The following is an 18,151-nucleotide window of genomic DNA, read 5'->3' as shown; positions in this document are numbered from 1 at the left end:
TTGATGTTATCGCATCAACTGGCAGGAAGGAATAGCTCTCAGGTGGCCATTGTGTCAGCTATGTCCCAAGCAAAGCAGTATTACAATGGTTTCCAAACTTGTCTGCACATTAGAATCACCTGGAAATCTTTTAAAAATTTTGGGTCCCAGCCCAGTTAAGTCACAACCTCAGGGGGTGGGACAAGCACTGGTATTTTTTGAAGCAAACAGCTTTAGGGAATACTATAATATTGTTTAATGGATAGGACCACTGGCTCTGGAATCAGACTGCCTAGAACCAAATCCTGGCTCCAACCTCTGATCTTGGGCAAGTTTACTAAAGCTCTCCATACCTTAGTTTTCTCACGGTCATGTACCACAAAAGGTTGTTGTCTGAAAGTTGAATAAGATAATACATGTAAAGCACTCTGCATAGTGCCCAAAACATAGTAAATACACAATAAATCATAGCTATAATCCTAAAAATTTAAAAATTAAGATTAATTAATTTTAAATGCTTAAATTTCTGTAAATAAAAAAAAGTTTAAGTAACTGTTAAGTTTCAGTAATTGTAAAGTTTAAGTATTGGGTTGACCAAAAAGTTCATTTGGGTTTTTCTCCAACACCTTACAGAAAAACCTGAACGAACTTTTTGGCCAACCCAATAATTTACTATTAAAGATTCCACCTATGAAAATTAATGAAATGAGAACCTAATTGTGATCATGTACTCACATGTATTTTCATTGGTTTCCTTATGTATTTATACCCTCCCCTCATTTCTAAATGAATTTTAGATTGCTTACATAAACGCATACACTACAATAGGATATTATCTGTTTTAAGATGAAAAATTCAAGGAGAGATAGAAAAATAGTGGAGGGAGAAGAGAAAGGAAAATAAAATGAAACAAAAGGAAGAATGTATAATTAAAGCCTTGTACAGTTATATCTGAACATTCTAATTCTACCATTGAAAGCAAAAAACATCAACTTTTCCTAATATTGAAATCTGAAAGAAACTTCTCTTGTGAGGTCTCAACGGTGTTATACACACACAAAATAAATTATAGGACTTGAGAATGAAAAGGTGAAGAGAATCCTATTTTCTTAGTTTTCTTCCTTCTTTAAACTTTACTCTTGATATATGCGTTTCATGAAACCATGATAAATTTTAAAAAATAAGAAGTTTTCAGTAGAGCACCATAAATAACTGAGTATAAGGAAAGATTTTGTTCCCAAAAATTATTCCTCAGAAACGAGGTTACCTTGCATCCAGGTTCTTATAAATCTCATCTTATGAGACACTTTCTCAATTACTTTATTTTCCCAACAAAGAAATGAGAAATGAAAACATATCAGCCTGAAACAACTTCAATTAATGCTAAAATAATTATAGAGCTCTCCCTACAATTTCAATTTAAATCAGTATTTAAAAAGAGGGACGAAGTAAAGAAATTTAAAACAGATTTAATAATTATTCTTGGGGATATGCTTTTGTAATCCTAAGCATTGGATGTTGCTCTAAATAATTAAACATCATTTTAAAAAGCAAAATAGAAACACAAAGAATGAGGTAGTTGTATTGTGCAGATAAAAGTACAGCTACAGAATGAATTTTTTTTAAAGTTCTGTTACATTACATGAATGGGTTCTGATGGCTTGTTAACATAATTTCTAGTGACAGCATAAAACACAGGTTCAAAAGGTGCCTATCTTATTCCTAATGATATAATGGAATCTAGGCAAAGAATGAAACTGGCTGCTGAAACCACCTGGTGAAAGGTGGATGGGGAACTTTCCCATGGAGGGGTTGAGCCAACCTCATCTGAGCTCACTCATCAATCTTAGAACCACCACAAACGTCAGAGCCTGACACCGTATGCCCCCAAGCGTGGCACCACCTATGAAAAATTCTTGCTTGAAACTATTTTCAGTCTAAGCAAGCCTCTTAATCTATATGCTTTGCAAAAAAAAGGGGAGCTAGAAGAGCAAGTTAAAGACGTCACAAAGAACAAATTAAATTCAGAATATGGTATATTTTACCCAAAGTTTCTAACAAACGTGTTTGAAAAAGGGAGAGAGGATTAGGGTAGGTGTTAAAGAGTAACAGAGGGACTTCCCTGGTGGTCCAGTGGTTAAGACTCTGTGCTTCCACTGCAGGGGGTGCAGGTTCCATCCATGGTCTGGGAACTAAGATCCCACATGCCGCTCAGTGCGGCCAAAAAAAAAAAAAAAAAAAAAAAGAGTAACAGAGAAGAGACAATGTGTGGCCCTTGTGTGAGGGCTAATTCAAACTAACCGACTGTAAAAATACACTTTTGAGACAATTAAGGAAGCTTAAATATTTAGCGGGTATTAGACGGTATTAAAGAATAATTGTAAATTTTAAGTGTAAATAATGGCATGATAATTTATGGGTTTTTTAAAGTCCTTAGCAATGAGAAAGACATATAAGATACTTATGGGCAAAATGAAATGGTGTCTAGTATTTTCTTTAAAACAACTTGTCTGATGAGGCCCATGAGTGATGTTGCACAAGCAGATGACAGGTTCCCCAGCAAAGGCAGAATCAGACTAACAAGGCAGCTCTGGAACGGTGCTGTTAAGTACAATGCCTGGTACAGTAAGTATTTGTTCAATAAATTAATAAATTTATCCTTCAAGAAAAAAAAATACTCAGCCATAAAAAGAAACAAAATTGGGTCATTTGTAGAGACGTGGATGGACCTAGAGACTGTCATACAGAGTGAAGTAAGTCAGAAAAACAAATATCGTATATTAATGCATATATGTGGAAGCTAGAAAAATGGTACAGGTGAACTGGTTTGCAAGGCAGACATAGAGACAGAGATGTAGAGAACAAACGCATGGACACCAAGGGGGGAGAGCAGGGGGTGGGGGGAATGAATTGGGAGACTGGGACTGACATATATACACTAATACGTGTAAAATAGATAACTAATAAGAATCTGCTGTATGAAAAATAAATAAATTAAAAAAACAACCAAACAAAAAAACTTGTCCTACAGGAAGCCCCAAAATGTGTGTGTGTGTGTGTGTGTGTGTGTGTGGTAGGGAGGGTTGGTAAGAGAATACCTAGATGAAATGAGATTAGCAAAATGTTAATAATTATTAAAACTAAGTGATGGGTATACGGGGGTACACTATAACATTCTCTATTTTGGGTGTGTTTGAAAATTTCTATAATAAAACTCTTAAATTTTCTATCTCAAATGACTTAAGAAATAAAAATGATTTTCCTGGAAAAAGTGTTAAATTACTCAAAAGGTAACTCTAGTGATGTCAAGCATGCAAGTGAAAAAGTTGAATAAAACGGCTTTTCCATGAAATGTAACGTTAGAAATAAGAACTATTTCTAAATTATATCATTGATTTTAATGTTATTTTAATTTTATAGGTGTTAATATACATTAACACCTTTCTAAATAAACATTTGTCTAACTATCTTTCTTCCTAAAAGTTTATCTATTCAAATTGGCTAGAGTTTTTCCAAATTTCCTTATATTCAAGAATATATAGTAATCTCATTTTGGCAACATCTTGCTGTATCAAATTAAGCAGCTGTATTAAAATACAGATTCTCAGCACTAGAATCCTCATTTCACTAGGAAGGAAACAGACATGCAGCTATGACAAAACCAGAACTAACCTCCTAGTTTAGTGCCCTTTCCAGTGGCATCAAGCTCCCTCTTCTACTATGTGCTCAAATTGAAATCCCCAGTATGTGGGTGGAGCCGTGACTCAGGCACGGCAGTGTTCAAGCATTCACATTTCTTTGGGGGCAGGGGCAGGATTTCAAACATCCAATCCATCCTTGGGGCAGATCTTCCTGAGTACAACTCCAGTATCACTCCCTGTTCCTAAAATATTTCCCAGCTCCTTTTTCCTAGAGAGTAACAGCAGTGCTTCTTTTCTCCATTCTCCATTCTTTTCTCCTGTATAGCCACTGCAGTATTTCACAGGCTTTGGATCAAACTAACAGGGTTTTGAATGCTGGTCCCACCACTACATGCCCACAGACAAATGCCGAGTCTCAGATTCCTCATCTGTAAATTGAGGACAAAAATACTTTGCAGAATCTTTTTTCAGGCAGCTTGGACGATGGCGCACATTCAGACTGAGCGTGTCTACAGAAAGCAACTGACCATCTTTCAAAATAAGAAGAGGGTCCTGCTTGGAGAAACTGTCAAGGAGAAGCTCCCGCAATACAACAAGAACATCAGTCTGGGCTTCAAGACACCGAAGGAGGCCACTGAGGGCACTTACATTGACAAGAAATGCCCTTTTACTGGTAATTTCTCCATCTGAGGGAGGATCCTGTCTGGCTTGGTGACCAAGTTGAAGATGCAGAGGACCACTGTCATCTGCCGAGACTACCTCCACTACATCCGAAAGTACAACCACTTCGAGAAGCACCACAAGAACACGTCCGTGCACCTTCCCCCCTGCTTCAGGGACATCCAGATCGGCAACATTTACACAGTGGGTGAGGGATGGCCCCTGAGCACGACGGTATGCTTCAATGTGAAGGTCTCCAAGGCTGCTGGCACCAACATGCAATTCCAGAAGTTCTAAGACTGGACCCCTGCCCACTGTGCCAAACAAAATAAAATTATTTTCCCAGTCAAAAAAAACAGAACAAAACTTTGCAGGGTGGTACAAGAATGGGAGATAATTGTATGTAGAGGTAGAGTGTCTGGTTATGGTTGGACTGAAGGCCACATCACTCATCTGGGCTCTACATATTTTGTTATGTTTATGTCTATATTATTTCCCTAAGCTTGTAAAGATGTGAGGAAGGACTGCTTTATTTTGTAGTCCTCACAGCACAAAACGTACACAGTTGAATAGATAGAATAGACGGGCCCACTATTTACAAAACACTATAATATCTATTGAGCACTTACAATGTGCCAAGCACTGTGCTGAGCTCCTTCCCCTCACTATCTTCCTATCTACTTCCCTTGTCACCCATAGCACCTAGCACAGGTAGAAGTGTGGTGGTGAAGTGGAGCAGGGTGTGGGATTGCCTGCCTGGGCCCAATCTCTGCTCTGTTACTGTGTGTGTGGCCTTTGGCAAGTCACTTACCTCCTCTCTGCCTCAGTTTCCTCATCTGCAAAGTGGGGACACAAATAGCACTTACACCAAAGGGTCGTTTTAAAGATGAAATGAGATGGTGTTAAATACGTAGGACACTCAATGGACCTAAGTTGCTGTGAGCTGAATAACGACGACTGGGTGAATCTAGACCACGTCCGTATGAATGACTTTTAGGCGGAATTCATCTCCACGTTCTAAGCTTTGGACTAGAGAAGGGTCAAGATAAAGTCCCTGTCCTCCCCTCAAGCAGCTCGCCTTTCAGGTGGACAGACAGACAATAAGCAGGTGAAAAATTTCAGACGGTGGTGAGCACCGGAAGAAGATAAAGTAGCATGACGTTCACTGCGTGGAAGGAAGGGGGCACCTAGTTTAGGGAGATAGGGAAGCGTCTTCGGAGGAAGTCACACTCTACCTGTGGAAATGAAAGACAAGAAAGGGCCAGATATAGGAGAGGGGAGAAAGGGAAATGAGAGAGGAAGAGCATTTCAGACCAAGAAACAGCAAGTGTGAAGGCCCTGAGGTGAAATTAAGAGAAAGGCGCAGCAAGACAGCAGTCAGGGTGGCTGGAGGGAAGGGAGCAAGGAAGAGGAGAGCAGGATTTGTGGTGAGGCCAGATCACAATGAGCCCTGGAGGAGTTTGGCTCTTATTATAAGGCCAACAGGAAGGAGCCTCTAAAGGATTCTGAGCAGAATGATGAATAGCATCTCCCTTTAAGAGATAATCAGAACGTTATGGCTGTGTTATGCCCTTTAGATGTTTGTATTTTATTCCGCAGCAAACAAACCACACTGCTCCTGTTGCCACTGGAGCCAACAGTGGGATGATCTGGCTTGTGCTCCAAGCCATCTGCTGGGGAAGGCTGCCATCTGCTGGGAGGAAGCACTTGCCCTCTACCCTGCCTCCTTAAGGAGCCCATGTGTGAGCTGCTCAGCCTCAGGTACGAATGGGATACCACTGACCTATAAAGGAAAGGCAGGGAACACCTCTCAGGACAGAACTAGGGGGCACAGGCGGGCAAGAGAGAGGCAAGCTGCAGCTTGAGAGAAAGAGGAAAGGTATTTGTGGGGAACAGCTGACATGGTGACTGGGACTTGGGAAGAGATGTGCCTCAAGAACATTTCAGCAGGATTTGCTCTGTGTTAGATGGTAGAATTCCCTTGAAGGTACTTCGGTAAGACCTAGGTTATTTCTCAAAGCTTTCTGAAGTAAAATTTGTGCTTGTTTTTAGGTACACTATGGTTTTGAAGACCGGTCTTAAAGCAGTCCAGGTCTATGCTGGGTATGACCATGTAAACAAACATTGGGATGTTCTCTGACATGACAGATTAAGCTATATAATCATTACTACTATTCATTCTTCCTCAATCCTCTCCTAGGCACAGCTCCCCACTGCCTTAGCTCAGGGTCATTTGGGCAAGAGATAGGAGAATGTGGGAAAGGGTTTTGCTTGAGGGTGAGAAGGCAGAGGCAGGAAGAGGGCAAGCCCTTCCGTCTGGTTCAACAACAACAAAAACTGGGACCTCAATTGCAAACTAGAGCTCAAAAATATCACATCACCAAGCTAACTACTAAGCTGTGTCTCCTCTCACACCCCCTCGGTCTGCATTTTTGTGAGCTTTTTCTCTTGTTTCAAATATATGTTTCATGTTCATTTTCACCTGATTTCATCTGTGTCAAGATAGCACTGGCAACTGAGTAGGCACTAAGAAAGCTGGGTTTATAACTCATACCATACACCAGGATAAATTCTAGTGGATCAAAGATTTCAATGTTTAAGAAAAGAAAACCCATGGTGAATTCTTTCATCACCTAGAAGTAGAAAGAGACATTTCTAATTATGATTCAATACAGAAGCCATAAAAGAGGTCAGTACTGCCATTTAACTCAGAAAAATGAAGTGACGGTCCTATAGGATACTCCAGTCCACTTTACTTTCTATGCCAGGGATGTGTTGAGGATGTGTTTGGCCTCCCCAACCACACTGACAGTCCAAGGATGGGATCCACGTCTTATTCATCTACAGCTCAGTGCCTATGCCCTGAACATAGTAAGTGCTCAATAAAGTTTAACAGTGACAGTGATGATTAGTGACGACACATTAGTAAGGTGTTAGAATGATGGAACTTACTCTACAATATACATTTTTTAAATGTGCACACAACCAAAACTGCCATGTCTCAGTCATCTCAACACCCTCACAGGACACAGAAGAGTGCCTTAGCATATTCTCAGTAAACGTCTTTCATATGAAGGAATGTTTGAGTGAGAGGGGCATGGTGACATGCTGACTACATATGGCCTAATGTTTACATTATTTTATGTAAATAATATATAAATATACTCGCTGCTTATTGAATTAACATAAAGACTTACTGGAATTTTTAACAAGGAAAATCTAGAAGATAAATTCAGAAGATAGAAGCTTTAAAGTAGTCCTTTCTAAAGCAAAGTCTGAAAACTTTCTATACCGGGACTTCAGGGGGGCTATTGTGGGGCAGCACAGACAGGCAAGGCCCTCTAAAAGGTAGGCTTTCCCACCCTTTAAAAACATGGGCTGAGATCTGAACAGGAATTAACCACGAGATGATCCTAGGAAAACAATAAACATCTAGGGAGAGAAAACGACCCATGCAGATTCTGAAGCAGGACCAAGTATGGGATTGGCCTTTTAGGGGAAGAGAAAAGAAGCCAGTGTGACTGGGGCAGAGTGAGCAGTAGGGAAAGTGGTAGGGAGTTAGGTCAGAGAGCCCGTGGAGCTCTAGAGACCCCTACAAAAGGTTTGGGTTTATCCTAAGAGCAATGGGACACCACAGGAAGGATAATATAGTAAGGGAAAGATGTGATCCAATTTGGTTTTTAAAATATCCCCTCTGGCTAAGGTAGTAAAGACCTGAAAGGGAACAAGAGCAGAAGCAGGGAGACTACTCAGGAGGAGAACGTAGAAATCCAGGTGAGAAATGACTATAAGCAGGATGAGTGGGATGATGACCGTAAATGACCGCAAGTAGCAGAGGAAATGAATGAATTCAGGAAATGGTCTGGAAAGAAAACAAAGAGAACTTACATTGGATGCATTGGATTTGAGGGTGAAGAAAAAGGAATCAGGGAGAAATAGATTTTGGCGGGGGGGAAATCTTCAGTCTTCAGTTGGAAGACCAAAGGAGGAACAAGATTGGGAGGAAAGTCAAGACTTCTGTCTCAAAGCATATTATATTTGAGGTGCCTATGATACATCCAAATGAAGATGTCCAGTAGGCAGCTGAATACAAAAGTGTGGGACTTTAAAAACATGAGCAGACCAAAGAGTGTATTTTTGGCAGAGTGATCCGGTACACCTTTATAAGGAGGTGACAAATACTTGAGGGAAGAGTGTCCTGGCAGAGGAAAAAGCAAGTGGAATGATCGAGGTGGGAGCAAGGAGGCCCACGTGGCTGGAGAGCAGAGGCAGTGGGGAGAGTGGTGGGACACGAGGCTGGAGAGGCAGGTCAGATCATGTGGGCCTTGTAGGCTTACTTAGAACTTTAGACTACAAACTCTGCAAGATGAGAACTCCCTCTGGAGAGGTGAGAGCAGGAGAGTTGTGCGTAATTTATGTTCTAAGGGATCCCTGTGACTGCCACATGAACCATGAACTGGTGGAAATGATGTGGGGAAGGCATGAATGTCGCAAGAGTGGAAGCTACTGAAGCAGACCAAGCAAGAGATGATAGTGGCTTACAAAGGTGATGAATGCTTGGATGTTAAGAATGGTCATTGTCGGGCTTCCCTGGTGGCGCAGAGGTTGGGAATCCGCCTGTCAATGCAGGGGACGGGGGTTCGTGCCTCGGTCCGGGAAGATCCCACATGCTGCAGAGCGGCTGGGCCCGTGAGCCATGGCCGCTGAGCCTGCGCGTCCGGAGCCTGTGCTCCACAACGGGAGAGCCCACAACAGTGAGAGGCCCCGCGTACCGCAAAAAAAAAAAAAAAAAAAAAAAAAAAGAATGGTCATTGTCATGACATATTTCAAAATTAGGGTTTACTAATGGCTTGGAGGCAAAGTGTAAGGGAAAAACGGGTGTCAAGAATGACTCCAAGGTTTTTGACCTGAGCACCTGGATGAATGAATTGTGGTGCCATTTGTTAAAATGGGGAACAGTGGAGGAAGAGCAAGTTTGGGGGCAGAAGTAAGAGTTCAGTTATGGATATGTTAAATTTTACATTTCTACTAGATATTCGAGTAGGGCTGTTAAAGAGACAAATGGTTACAAAACTCTGGAGCTCAAGAAAGAAATGGAGGCTGGAGATAATTTGGGAAGTCATCAGCATGCAGTTAAAGCCACAGAACTGATGACATCATCCAGGGAGCAAGGAAAGTTCTAAAGAATCTGAGAGAACTGAGCTATCGCCCACTTCAACCTAGAGGCTGGGAAAACAAAGATGATCTAGCAAAGGAAACTGAGTCAGGAGCATTCAATGAGGTAGGATGACAATGAAGTGGTATCCCAGAAGTCAAGTAAAGAAAGACTTCCAAGAAACAGGGAGTGAATGTGTCAAACAAGTAAGATGAGGATGAAGAATTAGCTATTGAATTTGGCAAGGTAGAGGTCATTGTGATCTCAACAAGAGCAACTTCAGCTAAGTAGAGGGGATAAAAGCTTAAGTCGGTTCTCAAGAGAATGGGAAGAGAGGATGGAGACAATAACTCATAAACTATTTTGAGGAATTTTCCTCTAAAAAGGAGCAGAGTATAGGAGTGGTATCTGGAGGGGTACATGGGGTTAAGGGAAGGTTTGGTTTCTTCAAGATAGGAGTTATTGCTGCATGTTCATGTGCTCATGGGAATGATCCAGTGGAGAGGGAAATAAAATGATGTGGGAAAGAGAGGGGCTAATTTTAGGGGCAAAGAGCTTAAAATTAGGTGGAATAGGATTCAACATACAGGTTGAGAGAATGGCCTCTGGTAAGAACAAAGACAGCTTGCCTATTATTAACAGGACAAAAGGTAGAGTATATATGTATAGATCCTGGTAGTTTGGTAGGTTCCCTGTTAGCAAATGAATTGATTAGGGAAATGTAGTATGACTGCCACACAATCACTGAGAGCAATGAAAGCACACTTGAAGTTCAAGGTCATGGATTTAAAGATCAGTCAACATAGTTGTTTGTTTTCCCTTGTCATCTTTTTTTTTTTTTTTTTGCATCTTTTCAAGTGCAGGCAAGAATTGGATTTAACTAAGCAAGAATGACAAGAGGGAGAGACAAGGGAGCTAATACTTGCAAGGAAGTGATTCCATTGGTAGACTATGGACTAAGGTAAGGAGAGACAGAAGGACATAAGGTAGTAAGTGGTATATAATGAACAGTTGATAGCATCAGTGGATTAGAGGTCCCTTTGAAGCTGAAGAATTGAGAGGGTACAAGGAGGAGTAAGTGAGCTGGAAAGATAGATGTGCTTAGAGATTAGAGTGCTTGAAACAGACATTTTGGAAGTGCTACAGCAATTGACATTATCAAAGGCTAATGCAGTGGGTATCTAAGATGCAGTGAAGGATCCCATCATTCAAAGTGAAGAGGTCAAAGAACTAAGAAGGCAAATGGATCACCTATACTGAAATATCCACACAAAAAGGAGACAAAAGGGTTGGCGGTGGGAGAAAGACAGTAAACTAGAGCAGTTTCAGTGGAGTAGAGGAGAAAGACGCCTAACTAGGTGGGTAGAGAAGAGAATGGCAAGCAAGAAAAAGGAGTCAGTGAGTACAGATAACTCTTTTGACAAGCTCTGCAGTGACTTGCAGAAAAATGGGGCTGATGGTGTGAGAAGGAAGGGTCTGAAGAAGACATGGGGTTAAGGGTTATTTCAAGATAGAAGATTCTGCTCAACATCATTAATCATTAGAGAAATGCAAATCAAAACTACAATGAGATATCATCTCACACCAGTCAGAATGGCCATCATCAAAAAATCTACAAACAGGGGCTTCCCTGGTGGCGCAGTGGTTGGGAGTCCGCCTGCCAATGCAGGGGACGCGGGTTCACGCCCCGGTCTGGGAGGATCCCACATGCCGCAGAGTGGATGGGCCCATGAGCCATGGTCGCTGGGCCTGCGCATCCAGAGCCTGTGCTCCGCAGCGGGAGGGGCCACATCAGTGAGAGGCCCGCATACAGCAAAAAATAATTTTAAAAAAATAATAAAATAAAAAAATTTTTAAAAATCTACAAACAATACATGCTGGAGAGGGTGTGGAGAAAAGGGAACCCTCTTGCACTGTTGGTGGGAATGTAAGTTGATACAGACACTATGGAGAACAGTATGGAGGTTCCTTAAAAAACTAAAACTAGAACTACCATACGACCCAGCTATCCCACTACTGGGCATATACCCTGAGAAAACCATAGTCCAAAAAGAGTCATGTACCACAATGTTCATTGCAGCTCTATTTTCAATAGCCAGGACATGGAAGCAACCTAAGTGTCCATCAACAGATGAATGGATAAAGAAGATGTGGCACATATATATACAATGGAATATTACTCAGCCATAAAAAGAAACAAAATTGAGTTATTTGTAGTGAGGTGGATGGATCTAGAGTCTGTCATACAGAGTGAAGTAAGTCAGAAAAAGAAAAATAAATACTGTATGCTAACACATATATATGGAATCTAAAAAACAACAACAAAATGGTCATGAAGAACCTAGGGGCAAGATAGGAATAAAGACGCAGACCTACTAGAGAATGGACTTGAGGATATGGGGAGGGGGAAGGGTAAGCTGGGACAAAGCGAGAGAGTGGCATGGACATATATACACTACCAAATGTAAAATAGATAGCTAGTGGGAAGCAGCTGCATAGCACAGGGAGATCAGCTCGGTGCTTTGTGACCACCTAGAGGGGTGGGATAGGGAGGGTGGGAGGGAGGGAGACGCAAGAGGGAAGAGTTATGGGAATATATGTACATGTATAACTGATTCACTTTGTTATAAAGCAGAAACTAACACACCATTGTAAAGCAATTATACTCCAGTAAAGATGTTAAAAAAAAAAAAGATAGAAGATTCTAGAGTACATGTGTATGCTCATGGGTCTGATTCATTAGAAAGAGAGAGACTGATGCTGTTAGGAGAGAGAGGGGATAACTGCAGGAGCAAAGGTCTTCAGGAGACAAGAGAGGAATCCAAAGCACAAGTGGAGGCTTTTGCCACTCATAAAAAGAGGCACAGTTCTTCCCTGAAATATGAGAAAAGGCAGAATCCATGGGTGCAGGTTAGAGTAAGGCAATAGATTAGTGGTAAGAAAATAAGGGAGTTCATGACATCGCTTCTATTTTCTCAAGTGTGAGGCAAAGTCTTCAGCTGTTTGGGGTCAAAGGTGTGAAGGCTGGAGTAGAGTAAAGAAGGCATTTAGTCATCTCACAGATTAGGAGAACTAATTTATTAGGTGAATAAAGTGGGCTTGCCAGGCAGTGCCAAGTGACCAGCTGAGATCTGTGGTTATGAAATTGAAATAAAAGCAGTCAGTATGATTGTGTGATTTTGTACAGGAAGAGTCAGATGCTCAGGTGTAGGTAGAGGGTGGATGGGAGGGCTTAACCAGGGTTGAGGTTCTCCCAGGAGAAGTACGATGAACAGCCAAAGAGCCAATGGGGAGGTGAAGATGTTGTAAGTAAGCAACTGACATGACAGACCATAGAATCAAGGCTGATAAAGACAAGTCAAGGAGAAAATGAGATGAAACGTGGTCAGCCAAGGAACTGGAAGCCCAGTGTGGACAAGGAATTGTTCTGGGTGGAGTCATCAATGAGAGGCCATAAGTGAGCTGGATGTTTATACCCAAGTCCCATCAGCCCTGTTAGCTTGTGAACTTGGTGATGACTGAACATACAGCAAGCACTTAGTCAACATACTGTTTGAATTTTTGTTCAATGAGTGTTTTGTTACTACATCTTTAACAATGTAATAGCATTTATTGAGCACCACCATGTGCTAAACACTGAGAAAACTATCCTCCCTTCAAGGATCCCTCCCCTTAGCTGAGGAAAAAGATAGTGATATAACCCAAAATCTTAAGTGCTATAATAGAGGTATGTTCAAAGTGGCAACCCAGAGGACTGCAATGACTAACTGTAGAGAAGCCTTAAGAAGGGCTTCAGAAAGAAGTGACAGTGATTAATCGAGGACAGCTAGTGACAGTGACTAATCAAGGACAGCTAGCAAGTCCCCAGGTGGAGAGAGAGCAGAGTGAAGAGATTGTTTCATCACCAGTCTCAATTTCCCATCAGAGCTTCTTGAGGTCCAAAGACAGGGCATTGCAAAACAGCAGGTAAATGACACAAGTGTTATCCTCCTTTAAAACAAAATGGGGGGGGGGGGGACTTCCTTGGTGGCACAGTGGTTAAGAATCCACCTGCCAATGCAGGGACCACGGGTTCAAGCCCTGGTCAGGGAAGATCCCACGTGCCGTGGAGCTACTAAGCCCGTGAGTCACAACTACTGAGTCTGCACTCTAGACCCCGCGTGACACAACTACTGAGCCCTCGTGCTTAGAGCCGGTGCTCCACAACAAAAGAAGCCACCACAGTGAGAAGCCCGCGCACGGCAATGAAGAGCAGCCCCGCTCGCCGCAACTAGAGAAAGCTCGCGCAGCAGCGAAGACCCAGTGCAGCCAAAAATAAATAAATAAATAAATTTATATTAAAAAAATAAAAGGTTCCTTGCAGGCAAACCTTCCCATTAGAACCCCCAGAGGGACCCCCAACACCTACCTCTCAGGGAAGATGGCAGAAGCCGTGGCGGGGATCTGGTCAGCAGAGACGGGGAGATCATCACGCCAGCTCTGGGAAGCAACTCGACTTCGTGGGGCTTGTGGGGCTCGCGGGGTGGATGAGGCTTGTAAGGTGCATGGGGTTTGGGGGGCCTGTGGGGCTCACAGGGTTGGTAGAGCTCATAGGGCTTGTGGGGCTTGGGGATCTGGTGGGACTCTGCACACCCCTCTGACTCGCCTGGCTGGTCTTGCTCGCCGGCCTCCTCGGCTAACCCCGGCTCCTCGGACTCCCCAGGCTGGTTGAGCACGTCAAATATCCTGACTACAATGGGCTTGTGGAGGGCTTCTGAGCGAGTGGATATTTCTGCCATGTCGTGCCCATCGGACAGCCCAGAAGAACCCGAAAACTCCTGGCTCTCCATTGGCGGCCCAGAAGCTCCCGCTGGGCGACGACCGGAGGCTGCTCGCCTTCTAGAAGATGGGAGAGGATGGGCTGACGGCCCGCACTCCGCGCGCCCCGCCCCAGCGCGCCCAACTCAGACGCGACGCGGCAGCGCGTAACAAGCCCCGCCTCTAGGCCCCTCCCTGCACGTTCTCCCGTTGCCAAGACGACGCGCCAAGTTGCGGGGGCCCACCTGGGGCCCCGCCCCTTAGAGAGGAGGCAGGTGAAAAAGAGAAAAGGGGCAGGCTCCCTGATCAGCTGTTTTTGCTTCCCTTACTTTAAGTCTGTTTCTAAGCGCATACACTTGCATGTAGGATCATTACATCTTGCAGAGTTGACCTCTTTATTATGTAATTCCCCTCTTTTAAAAAATTATTTTTCCAGTTTTATTGAGAAATAACGGACATACATCCCTGTATAAGTTTAAGGTGTACAGCATGATGGTGTGATTTACATGTATTGTGAAATGATTACCATGATAAGTTTGGTTAACATCCATCCTCTCATATTGATACAATAAAAAAAATTTTTTTTTCTCCTTGTGATGAAAATTCTTAGGATCTACTCTCTTAACAACTTTCCTATAATGCATACAGCAGTGTTAACTAGAGTCATCATGTTGTAGGTTCCATCCCTGGTGCTTATTTATCTTATAACTGGAAGTTTGTATCTTTTGACCACCTTCCTCTAACCGACCCCCTCCCCCCAATCCATATAACCACAAACCTGATTCCTTTTTCTGGGTTTGGTGTTTGTTTAAATTCCACACATCAGTGAGATCATATAGTATTTGTCTTTCTCTGTCTTGTTTTGCTTAGCATAATGCCTTCAAGGTCCACCCATGTTGTTGCAAATGATAGGATTTCCTTGTTTTTTAATGGCTGAATAATATTCCATTGTATGCATGTTTGTATGCATGTATATACATATATATACACTACAAATTCTTTTATCCATTCGCCCATCCATGGACACTTAGGTTGTTTCTATGTCTTTGCTACTGAAAATAATGCTGCTAGGAACATGGTGGTGCAGATACCTTTTTGAGTTAGTGTTTTCATTTCCTTTGGATATATTCTCAGAAGTGGAATTGCTGGATTGTACGGTAGTTCTATTTTTAATTTTTTGAGGACCCTCCATACTGTTTTCCACAGTGGCTGTACCAATTTACAATCCCACCAAGAGTACCAAAGATTCCCTTTTCTCTACATCCAAGCTGGCATTTGTTATCTCGTCTTTTTGATGATGGCCATTCTAATAGGCTTGGGGGGATACTTCATTGTTTAACTGGCATTTCCCTAATGAGGAGTGATGTTGAGTATCTTTTCATGTACATGTTGGCCATTTATAGATCTTATTCAGGAAAAATGTCTATCAGGTCCTTTTCTGTTTCTTATTTTATTTTTTCTGCTATTGAGTTGTATGTGTTCTTTATATATTTTGAATATTAACCCCTTATCAGATATACAGTCTGCAAATACTTGTCCCATTCCATTGGTTGTTTTCTCATTTTGTTGATGGTTTCTTTTGCTGTGTAGAAGCTTTTTAGTTTGATGTAGTCCCACTTACCTTTTATTTTGTTGCTTGTGCTTTAGGTATAATTCCCCTCTTTATCTTTGATAACTTTCATTATTCTCAAATCTTCTGTGTCTGAAATTAATATAGCTACTCCTGCTTTCTTTTGATTAGTGTTATATCTTTCTTCATTCACATAATTTTAATCTATATGTCTCTTTATATTCAAAGTGAGTTTCTTGTAAGCAAGAAGTGTGTTTATGGATCTTTTATTTTTTAATCCACTCTGAAATTTCTGTCTTTTAATTGGTGCATTTAGACCACTGACCTTCAAAGTGATTATTGATTTAGTTGGATTAATAGCTACCATATTTTTACTGTTTTCTATCTGTTGTCCTTGTTCTTTGTTTCTCTTTTTGTCTTCCATTCTTTTTCTACCTTTTGTGGTTTTAATTGAGCATTTTATTTGATTTCATTTTCTCTTTTCTTGGCATATCAGTTATAACTTCTTTTATTTTTTTTAGTGGTTGCCCTAGAGTTTGCAATATACATTAACAACAAACCCAAGTCTACTTTCAAATAACACTATACCACTTCACAGGTAATGTGAATACCTTATAATAACTAAATAATCCAAATTCCTCCCTCTCATCCCTTGTATCATTGCTGTCATAACATTTATACACACATATAAGCATACATAGTCAAATATAATGTTGCTATTATTATTTTGAAGAAACTAATGTTAGATCAATTAAGAATAAGACAAATGAAAGTTTTAATTTTACCTTCACTTATTCCTTTTCCAATGTTCTTCCTTCCTTTATGTAGGTCCAAATATCTGACCTATATCATTTTCCTTCTGTCTAAAGAATTTCTTTTTAACATATCTTGCAACAAAGAAGTACTGGCAAAAAATTCCCTCAATTTTTGTCTAAGAAATTTTTCTCCTTCACTTTTGAAGGATTTCACAGGGTACAGAATTCTAGGCTAACGGTTTTTTTTTCTCAACACTGTGAATATTTTACTCTACTCTTTTCTTGTTTGTGTGGTTTCTGAGAAGCCTAATGTACTTATCTTTGATCCTCTATAGGTAAGGTGTTTTTTCCTCTGGTTTCTTTCTGGATTTTTTCTTCAACTTTGATTTTCTGCAGCTTAAAAGTGATATGCCTATCTATAGTTTTTTGTTGTTGTTGCTGTTGTTTTTTTGTGGGGGAGGGCATTTGTCCTCCTTGGTGTTCTCTGAGCTTCTGGGATCTGTGGTTTGGTGTCTGACATTAATTTGGAGAAATTCTTAGTCATTGTTTCAAATATTTATTCTGTTCCTTTCTTTTCTTTCTTTCTGGTTTCCCATTACACACATGTTGCAACTTTTGTAGTTGTTCCACAGTCCTTGTATATTCTGTTCTGTTTCTTTCTAGTCTTTGTTCTTAGACTTTCAGTTTTGGAGGTTTCTATTGAGATAGTCTCAAGCTCAGAGATTCGTTCCTCAGCTATGTCCAGCCTTTTAACAAGCCCACTAAACACATTCTTCATTTCTGTATGGTGCTTGTGGTATCTCTTCTGTATGTTTTGTGTTTTAGTATGTCTTGTAGTTTTTCTTGATAGCCAGGCATGATGTACTGGGTAAAAGGAGCTGCTGTAAACAGGCCTTTAGTAATGTGGTGGTGAGGTTGGAGCGGGGGAGGGGGAGCGTTCTATAGTCCTATGATTAGGTCTTAGTCTTTTAGAGACTAAGTGCCTCTGGACTGCAAACTTAAGTCTTAGTTTTCTGCCCTTTTAGGTGGAACAGAATGTCTAGAGTGGGCTGGAGTTGGGTATTTCCCCCAGGTCAGTTAGGCTCTGGTAATAACCCAGCAGGCTAGGCTCTGGTTAACTAGTTTCCCCTGAGGGCAGGCCTTGTTAAGAAGGACAGAGTGCTCTGGCATATTTCAAAAAAATTTTTCCCCTCCCTTGGAAGCACCAGGGGATTTCTCTCCAATATTTATTATAGGAATCTGGTCGAGGTTCTGGAGGTAAATCTCAAATAATTGGGGGCCCCTCCAATGACTGGGTTCCCCTAGAGTGTTTTAACTTTCAGATTACTCCACTTGGAGCAACCAGCAATTCATCAGTCACTGTTCCATTTTTTCTACCCTGGGGTTCCCATGGGCAGTTTCCCACTATAAGTCTCTGCTCTGGTAAATTGTTAATCTCTGTATTCTCCTGTTGCTCCCTCCAATGCTGATTTTTCAGTCTGTTCAGCTTTTTAACTTGTTAGAATGGAGTGGTGGCTTCCAAGCTTCTTACATGCTGGGCTCAAAACTGGAAGTCCTTTTTTTTTTTAAAAAAAAAAAGATCAAGACAGGACAC

General features: G+C 41.4%; 1 protein-coding gene and 1 pseudogene across 2 annotated transcripts in view; one reads left to right on the top strand and one right to left on the bottom strand.

The window, feature by feature from the left end:
* Positions 1-14,421, bottom strand: part of SPMAP2L (sperm microtubule associated protein 2 like) — a 60,534-nt gene extending 46,113 nt beyond the window's left edge. For both annotated transcript variants that reach the window (XM_067736127.1, XM_067736128.1), the window contains exon 1: positions 13,844-14,421. In XM_067736127.1, the coding sequence (XP_067592228.1) occupies positions 13,844-14,264 (421 nt within the window). In that variant the 5' untranslated portion in view covers positions 14,265-14,421. The remainder of the gene's footprint in view (positions 1-13,843) is intronic.
* LOC137223174 (small ribosomal subunit protein uS17-like) lies at positions 3,972-4,577 on the top strand (annotated as a pseudogene).
* Positions 14,422-18,151: the final 3,730 nt, after the last annotated feature.

The sequence above is a fragment of the Pseudorca crassidens genome, chromosome 4, assembly GCF_039906515.1.
Source record: "Pseudorca crassidens isolate mPseCra1 chromosome 4, mPseCra1.hap1, whole genome shotgun sequence".
NCBI classification, from domain to species: Eukaryota; Metazoa; Chordata; class Mammalia; order Artiodactyla; family Delphinidae; genus Pseudorca; species Pseudorca crassidens.
The sequence above is the reverse complement of the archived record's forward strand: the minus strand, read 5'-3'. Positions and strand labels throughout refer to the sequence as shown.